This window comes from Bidens hawaiensis, unplaced genomic scaffold (assembly GCF_021521415.1).
Source record: "Bidens hawaiensis isolate Kalapana, Puna unplaced genomic scaffold, B.hawaiensis_p1.1 tig00000820_1, whole genome shotgun sequence".
Taxonomy (NCBI): Eukaryota; Viridiplantae; Streptophyta; class Magnoliopsida; order Asterales; family Asteraceae; genus Bidens; species Bidens hawaiensis.
In genome coordinates, this window is record NW_027491048.1 from 117,071 (window position 1) to 126,498 (window position 9,428).

Here is a 9,428-nt window from a genome sequence, read left to right on the forward strand (position 1 = left end):
CCATTTCTTCTTCTTCTTCTTCTTGTCACATAAACCAGAGAGTGAGATAGTAAGTGGAATAATGGTGTAATATTCTCTAAATATTATTATTATTCGATTTCCAGCCAGCCTTGTGTTACCTAATTATTATCCATCCGGTCACAAATGGCCATCGGTGCCGTTATTTCTCACCGTAACTTCACTTCCTTCATCACTACTTCAGGTAATCATAATAATATTAATAATAATATGTAATTGTGCGCATTTGTATTTAGTATTCGTAATTTGAAATTGCTTACGTCACGCTGCTAGTTTGCCTTAGTTTTGGTTATTATTTTGCTGTTAAGTTAGTGTAGATTATTGTTAATAAGGACGAATTTAATGTCATTGTGATGTAATTTTGTGCATCTAGGGTTTTGGCACTTGAATTGTTGCTCATGTGTTGTGTTGGACTTTAATTTTGTGATTAAGAAGGATATGGAGAGATTGTGGTGTAGTCTAACCAGTTAATACGGAAAAATATCAGATATCGTTCGAGTACCGATATTTGAGATATCAGTTATCGCGGTGAGATATCGGTAATATCATGCAGAATTTATATATATAGCACTTTAACACTAACAATTCAATATACTCTCCTACCATTAACAAATTATCCTTTTGCAATTTGCAAAACACTATCAATTGTAGCAACATTAAACACTAAAAGTTGAAAATCAAGACTTAAAATACTTATATCGGAAATATTAGTGGTATATCGGTCAATACCACCGATATTATCAGTACCAATATTTTGACCGATATTTCACATGAGGACCGATAACCGAGATACCACCGAGATTGACTGTGTAGTTATGGTGTATGTTTTATCAATTCAAGCCTTGTGTAGATTATTCGGTCGATAATGGCCATAGGAGCGCTTATTTTATCCGGTTGTGTGCATTTGTATCATTTCCGGCTGTTATTGTGTTGCTTTTTGTGATGTATGTTTTGCGTGTTGTTTCTTGTAAAAATTTGTTGTTGACATTAGGTAGAGTTATATTCTTAATATGTAAGCAAACATACTGGAGCATGCAGCGTGCAATTTGGCTTATGACACTTGAATTGTAACTCGATACTTATTTATTTGGTTGCTTGCATTTTGTTCTTTCTCATTGAACTAGGACTGAATTATTGATTGGAAAGACGAATTCTTCTCATTTTAAGATATTTGAAGGATATCGTCTTTCATAATTATAACATTGTGTCGTTGGAGCTTGAGTTTCTCACTGTTTTATGTTGGTTTTGCACTTTTGCTACAGATTTTTGTTTTGTAATTAGAGCAGGATTATACTTTAAAGTTTAAACTACAGATTCTTCATGCTTAAGCATAGTGAATAAAACTGGTTTATATCTTAATAGTATATCTCAGGTGTCTGATTATAAGTTTGTCCTGAAAAATGAGATTTTTCATGGAATTAGAGCAGAATCCCTGTTTAAGACTTTAAGTTACTTATTCTACATATTAAAACACCTTGAATAAATCTGACTATTGCCATAATTGTACATTTCAATTGTTGGTACTTGAATCCAAACTCACTGTCATGTTAAGTTTGCTTCATAACTGTTAGTTTTTGTGGACTTAGATCATTGTGGTTGTTTAAATACGGATTTTATTTAAAAAATAGTGTTGAGAGATTTGGTTGTATAGAAAATGTGTACTTAATTAGGTTGTTGGCACTTGAATGATAACTTGGTGTAGTTGTCCCTTCTTGGTGATCGAGTTTTAAGGGGCATGTTTCTGCTCATACTTAGTTACTTACCATGACTTGCTGCTTTATCTTCCTCAAAGCGATATTGTGATGAGAGAAGGCTTATATGCTTATTTGCATACAAGAAAAAAGGCAATTGGCAAATCTTGCTGAAACTATTTTTTCATTTTGCCTGTAATTCTAAAAGTATCATATATATGGTCAAAGCTCATTCATAATCCCTTGAAGATTATGTGAATCCTTTAATTATAATTTTGTTTCAGGTAAAATTTATCAACCTGATCAAGTGTCACCACATCAGAGAGCAGAGAACTTAATCTTTTCTTCCGCACAATATGTGCATAGGAACACTTATTCTGAAAATATATACCGTTTAAAAAAGTTATACTGTGTTTCTGGATACTGGAATACTATATCTTCTCATGGTCATGATTCTGTTACTGGTAACATGTTGAGATCCAGAGCAATGATCTTGTATCATGGAGAAAGCAAGAAGTTTCAATTGCCAAATCATAGGCAAAGAACAAAAGGAACATGCAGATGTTCTGTCTCTTCACCTTCTGAGAGCTACGATTGGATTAAACCGGTACAGCCAAAAAACATCAGTATATATAATAGTAATAATAATCAAACTCTGCAGCCATGTGTATCATCAGAAGGAGGAGCAAGTGAGGTGGTTCTGATTAGTGAAACAAAACCCTGGTGGGAACAGTTTCCAAAACGTTTGGTGATAGTACTTCTTTGTTTTTCTGCGTTTCTGCTATGCAATATGGACCGTGTGAGTTGCCTCTATTATTTCATATCTTATTCTGTAGCTGCAGTAATATTAGTCTATGCAACCGCATACTGAAAAATTTTATGTACTTATGCATTCTTTCCTTTTATTAGAAACAGTTATTACTGCTAATGTCTATAATACTTCTGGTGAATATGAGCATAGCAATACTACCAATGTCAAAGGAGTTTAATTGGAACAGTGCTACTGTTGGTCTAATTCAATCTTCTTTCTTCTGGGGCTATTTGCTCACTCAGGTTGGTTTTGCTCCTTAACAAATTTGGGATAAACTGGTTTATTCTTGTAGGTAAACATTTGTTTCCAAGTTATGTTAGTCTTTTCTATCACATTGTAGCTTATTTTAGATGTTAAATCACTAAATATGATGTTTTTTGGTAGTAGATTGTTGGTGGTATATGGGCAGACAGAATCGGTGGTAAACAAGTACTAGGTTTTGGAGTCGTGTGGTGGTCGATTGCAACCGTACTGACACCTATTGCTGCCAAAATTGGACTTCCTTTCTTACTTGTCGTGCGTGCCTTCATGGGCATTGGCGAGGTCTGTATCTGATTTTGCTATAACATCTTACCTATGATCTTCATATTTTACAATATTGATTTACAAATTTGTTATTTTGTGTCAGGGTGTTGCAATGCCTGCTATGAATAACATACTTAGCAAGTGGATTCCTGTCTCAGAGAGAAGTAGGTCACTGGCACTCGTTTACAGTGGAATGTATCTAGGCTCTGTGATAGGGTTAGCCTTTTCGCCTATCTTGATCCAGAAGTTTGCATGGCCATCTGTGTTTTACTCATTCGGTTCCCTTGGAAGTTTATGGCTTGCTTTTTGGTTAACCAAAGTAAGTTTAACACTACTAAGTGACTGTACTTACTATTTTATGGCATGATGGATTTGTAAATGATATTATTTGGCTTTCTTACAGGCTCATAGTTCACCAATCGAGGACCCTGAGCTTAGTGCAGAGGAAAAGGAGTACATCTTGGGTGGTAGCGTTTCAAAAGAACCCGTTACTTCTATTCCATGGAAACTTATATTATCTAAGGCACCTGTAGGGGCTCTCATTGTGTCTCACTTCTGCCATAATTGGGGAACATTTATTCTTTTAACATGGATGCCTACCTACTATAACCAGGTATTACAAAAAGTCGCTTAATTATCATAATCTCTCTTTGTGCTTATTTAGTTCTATTGAAAGGTTTTTATCTGTCATATCATGAATATATTAGCTACACGTAACACATCTTTGAAACATGTCAACTTTGCATTGAACTTGTTGGTCTGTTTTGGTAATATACCTTTTTTTTCCCATTTGATAATTATACTATGTTTTGATGGACTAATCTGATCATTATGACCGTCAAATGTTACTAATAGCTGCATACTTAAAAGCATTTGGTTTGCTTTGGTTACTATACTTCGATTGTTCTGGTTCGGTAATTAAGTTTCTTTTAATAACTATACTTCTGATTTGGTCAAATGTCATCAAATCAACTATTTAAACGGTTCACTACTTCATTTGGTCATAATTACCAAAATAGCCCACCAAAACCAAGCACTACCAATCTGTGAAAAATAAAAGTATCTTCACCAAATCAGACCGACAAGCTAAGTAGGTTCCCATATAGAATCATAGACGGTGTGGAGAAGACACATTGACAATACATGTTTTCAGATGAACTAAAATAAGTACATTTGGTTTTTATTTTTTCAGGTGTTAAAGTTTAACCTTACTGAATCTGGATTATTATGCGTATTGCCATGGTTGACCATGGCTGTCTTTGCCAACATAGGAGGTTGGATTGCGGACACACTTGTTAGCAAAGGTCTATCAATCACTACCGTTCGTAAGGTAACTAACTACACTGTTTTTCCAAATGCATTGATGACAGAATTACCCTCTTTAGATAAAGCACCAGTCCACTGAAATTTATAAACTTGCAGATAATGCAATCAATTGGATTCATGGGCCCCGCTTTCTTCCTTACTCAGCTAAGTCGTGTCAAAACGCCTGCTATGGCAGTGCTTTGCATGGCTTGCAGTCAGGTCTGACTTAACATAACATATCCCCTTCGTGTTTAGATAATGTATATCTTTTCACAGAATAATCAAGACAATTAGTATATGTTTTTGGTAGCTTTTAATACAGTTATGTCCATTTTCACAGGGATCTGATGCATTCTCACAGTCTGGCCTCTACTCAAATCACCAAGACATCGGGCCCCGTTATGCGGTTTGTACTTTCTCTTCTAGCATTTCATCATCCATAATTCAAAAGCCATTAATGCGGCTTTAATGTAACCGGCTAGTGCGACGCTAAAAGAAACGTTTTATTTTTAATATTGTCTATCAGGGAGTGTTGTTGGGGCTGTCAAACACAGCTGGAGTACTTGCAGGAGTTTTCGGTACAGCTGCAACTGGCTATATACTGCAGAATGGTAAGATTATAAAAATAAAATAATATTTTGAAGTTATTAAAATATAGAATCATTAGAAGTGTAGTTAAATATTGTATTTTGAGGTATTAGAAAATTTAACAGTCATATTTGGCAGGTTCCTGGGATGATGTGTTCAAAGTGGCTGTTGTTTTGTACATCGTCGGAACACTTGTTTGGAACCTCTTTTCCACTGGTGAGAAAATTCTTGACTGAATGATTCACATTAGAGAAAATAGATAAATTAAAACATAAAGCCGCATTCGCTCAATCGGGCGCTAGCCCGATAGTTTATTAGCCTCGGTGCAATGGGCTGCTCTCTGCGGGTTCGGGTCGTAACTGGTCCGCACAATTCATTTTTCCCGAATTATCTGCAAGTCGAAGGTATTTTACTTCCTTTCGGGATTTCTATGTTATTCCCTTTTATTTATTCTTAACTTGTTCACAGTTTACGTTTCACACGCGATATATTGTTGTATCATCAATAATGTTACATTTATAAGTTGTATTATATTTTTCATATATAGTTTTATATGAGAATGAATTTAAAAAATTGTACGGTTATTATTTATTTCCCAATAAAGGAATCTGAAACAACACTATAATGGCACAATGAAATGAAATGGTACCTACAATATAGAAACTTCCATGTGAGCCAAATTGAAACCACAAGCTTGACCCGACCCGACCTGACCCGACCCGACTCAAAATATAAAATTAATGTATTCAAAATTCAACCTACTTCATCAAACTTTATACCTATAACAAACCAACAACCAAAATTAAAGCTTCTATTAAACCACCCCAACCACCGCTGCCGTCACACCTCCGCTAGCGGCCACCTTCTCTTTCTTCACACTTTCCATAATTGCCCTCAAATCCCTTTCAAACACATTCACTTTCAACCCATACTTCATGAACAATGTCAGTGACATTTTTTGCACCACTTTGTGCCCGGGAACCACCGCCAGACGGTGACGAAGCAACACTGCAGCCGCGATTGACTTCATTTGCAAATAAGCCAAATCCTTACCTAAACATATTCTCGGTCCAGCATTAAATGCAACAAACTTATACGAGTCAAACCTTACACATTTTGTACCGTCTGGTGACAACCACCGCTCGGGTCGATACTCGAGACAGTCTTCACCCCAAGTGGACTTCATACGACCCGCAGAGTATATTGAATAAGTAACAGATGACCCCGCCGGAACAAATGTTCCGTCGGGCAACACGTCATCTGAAACCACATGTTTTGAATCCTCTGGCACAGATGGGTATAGCCGGAGGGTTTCTGACAATGCAGCCTTTAAGTAAACCAATTGGTCCACTTCCTCAAACGCCAATGGCTCGTCCGTCCATTTGTCCACGTCATCGCCACGTGTCTCCAGCAAGACACTACATATTTCTTTTAATATTTTTTCCTCCACCCTTGGGTTCTGAATCACCAACCAGAAAAACCAGCTCATAGCCACCGATGACGTGTCACGTCCAGCTAGGATGAAGTTAAGTGCCACGTGTTGCAGAAACTTGTCAGAATAGGAATCTTTCATTCTCATAAACCTTGACAACAAGTCATCATGTAAGCTTCCATTAAGCTGACTGGACAATTCATGCCTACGTGTACTGATGATGCTGGACAAGTATTCTTCCACGTGGACAAGGCTTCGGCTCAAGCTGACCTCCAAGCCGAGCCGAAGCCACCTCTTCATTTTCCAAATAACTTCCGGGAAAATAAACCGTTGCAACGAAGCCTCAGTTGCCCGATCAAAAGCCAATGCGAAGGTATTATCGGGCAACTCCGGGGCTAACGTTTGCGGGTCTTTCCCGAAAGTCAACCCGCAAATATTATCAAATGTGATCCGTAACAAAAGATCTTGCAGATCTACAGGCTCGGCCCGGACTTGAGCCAATTCCAAAATCGGGCAAAACCGATTCTTGATGGCTCGAGTCACCCACCGAGCCATGGCTTGTCGAAGGGTTCGGGTGGTGAACTCGAGTGCAGCCGTCTTCCGTTGAAGAAGCCACGTGTTACCATCCGAGTTAAAGATACCCTTTCCCAACAAATCATGGAAAACAGCTTGCCATGTGGGTCCCTTCGGGTAATTATCGAACCTAGTCTTGAGTATGTGTTCAAGATTCTTCGGGTCACACGTGACCGTCACGAGCCCTTGTTTCCGGGCCAGAAACGGGACCGCACAGATACATGTCTGGTAGGTCCCGTTACAGGCCCATAGATTATCGGCAATCCAATCGTGCAACCGATCGGAATTCTCGATCAGGCCCGGTAGGCTGCCGAATAAAGGCCAGACACGTGGACCCTTTAATGACCTTGAGATGAAAGTGAACCACATCAGATAAGCAGTCACACCAGTGAACAACAACAAAGCTATAGACACATCCATATCACCTTTTTTCCCGCCAAAATTCTTATAAAAATGAAATTTTTATGAGAAAATAAACACTACCCAGATCAAATCTCAGTTAAAACTATAATGGGTATTGCTTAAAATTGAAAAAAGATTGAATCTTGATGATGATCAGAATAATATTAAAGAGAGAAACAAAGGTATAAGAGAGATGAGCAAAAATGAGAGGTGACAAAGGTGTGATTTATATAAAACTTACTTTCAGCCATATGATATGAATAATGAATAGCCATTAATGCAAAAGCAGAGGTCGTTGTAATTGTATTCATGAAATAATAATAACATAACAAAATGTAAAAGAAAAGACAGTTAAAACTCATAAATTTCACTTTCAATAATTTTTTTTTCTTTCACTACAACTAATGCAGCAGTGGTGTGGAGCTGGATGAATTAAATGTCTTTCAAATCCTCGTCTCCATCTCTCTCTCACTATCATAAAACCATTTATTTTAAAAAATATATATTATAAAAATGATGGATAATTTGGTCGAGGGTCATCTCGCAAATCCCCATCACCAAGGCAACACATTTGTTCTTGTTTCAAAACTTCAACTTAGCAAGACACGTCAAATTTCAAACAACTTACAAAAACATTTATTTGTTTCAAGTGGTTATTACACGTCTTGTTTCAAACCGTCACTTTATTGCTACTTTTCCTTTTATTTAATTGATATTGATTTAAATGTGTGTGTGTTTGTGTGTGTTGTGGAATAAGACAAACATTGGCTGGAATCTAGATGTACAGAATCTCAATGGTTCTTCCAAGTTTTTGCTCACAAACTATTACCGTCAAACACTATCGCTCCAATGGGGCCAAGAGTTTATTATTTCTGTTTTTTTATTTCACACTCTTTCTATTATTTCACATCAGCGTCACATCACACCTTATTTCACTTCACTTTGTATCAAGTAAATACTTTCCAATTTGTTTCCCTCCCTTTTCAAATAAAATAACAATATTAATATATTATAAATAAATTAATGTTTAGTTTAACTAAAATTGTTACTGCATAAAATATTACAAACTATAATTAATTAAAAACATTCATTAATAATTAAAAATATATAAATAAAATTTCCTTTTATTAAATATTAAAATTAATGTAGCAACAAATGAAACCTACTTAATGTAAAAACTATAATAAATAAAATATATAATTAAACATATTTGTCGGCGATTTGGGCTTACAACACCTTCAATACTCATCTACGTTTTTCATCCATGACATCAATGTTAGCTTAGAGGATTATAAAGTTCTCCCACCTCGCCACATCCTCATCCCGCTTCCTCGCCTCCTCTATAATTCATTACTCTCATTTTAATTTTCCACTCTTCAATTTCTATATAGTTGATGTAAGCATCTGACTTGTTGGACAACGATTCCACGCTGTTAAAATTTAATGACAAGCTTCTTGCTTGTTTGATTTTGTCCTTCCCGGGAGGGCTGATAGGTTCGTTTATCTCTGTGATGCCATCTAAATCATCCATGTTGAAACGGGCGATAGAGTCAATCGAGACATAGTTGTTGTCTTCCGAGGTTTGTGCGTTTCGAACTACCGAAATGTTGAGCAGTGGTGAGCACCGCATGCCAACTCGGTCGATACTTGACTACACATCAAAATACAAAATTAGTAAAATTTGATCCCTCGATGCTTGAGCATTTGTCACACCCCGTCAAGGCGGAAACACATGCATATAGTGTTCATGGATAATCACAGTTATTGATTAATGTGGTGTCCCTACCTGCGATGCGATGTTTGTAAATGACCACAAACTTATTTTTTATTTTAATAACCTGAAAAAGAATACTTAAAAAGTCAACATGATGTTTGTAAGTTCACATGTTTTAAATTAAATAATTAAACCAATTATTCGGAAAAACGTTAAGACTCAATTGTTTAAGCATACAAGACAAGTAATGATTTCTAAAATAAATGCTTTCATGATTAAAACATACTTTGGAACTTGTTTAAGTTTATATGATCAAAAGTTACTTTAAAACTTGTTTATGTTTCCATAAATAAAACGTACTTTAAAATT

At 36.3% G+C, this 9,428-nt stretch overlaps 1 protein-coding gene and 1 pseudogene across 1 annotated transcript; one reads left to right on the top strand and one right to left on the bottom strand.

Annotated features, from left to right (window-relative positions):
* LOC143541755 (ascorbate transporter, chloroplastic-like) lies at window positions 1-5,427 on the top strand. The gene is made up of 11 exons (XM_077034492.1): window positions 1-202; window positions 1,994-2,508; window positions 2,655-2,762; window positions 2,908-3,063; window positions 3,149-3,364; window positions 3,449-3,658; window positions 4,238-4,375; window positions 4,468-4,569; window positions 4,691-4,756; window positions 4,877-4,961; window positions 5,077-5,427. The coding sequence occupies exons 1-11, from the start codon at window positions 145-147 to the stop codon at window positions 5,172-5,174; spliced, it is 1,752 nt and encodes a 583-aa protein (XP_076890607.1). The 5' UTR covers window positions 1-144; the 3' UTR covers window positions 5,175-5,427.
* An 89-nt stretch (window positions 5,428-5,516) lies between these two features.
* LOC143541763 (cytochrome P450 86A8 pseudogene) lies at window positions 5,517-7,384 on the bottom strand (annotated as a pseudogene).
* Between the last annotated feature and the right edge of the window lie 2,044 nt (window positions 7,385-9,428).

What these genes read in the sequence shown, in the direction of transcription:
- LOC143541755 (XM_077034492.1), top strand. Translation starts at nt 145, where the DNA reads ATGGCCATCGGTGCCGTTATTTCTCACCGTAACTTCACTTCCTTCATC. An exon ending in CCTTCATGGGCATTGGCGAG is followed by an intron (nt 3,064 to 3,148) that starts GTCTGTATCTGA and finishes ATTTTGTGTCAG; the next exon opens with GGTGTTGCAATGCCTGCTAT. An exon ending in TTGCTTTTTGGTTAACCAAA is followed by an intron (nt 3,365 to 3,448) that starts GTAAGTTTAACA and finishes GCTTTCTTACAG; the next exon opens with GCTCATAGTTCACCAATCGA.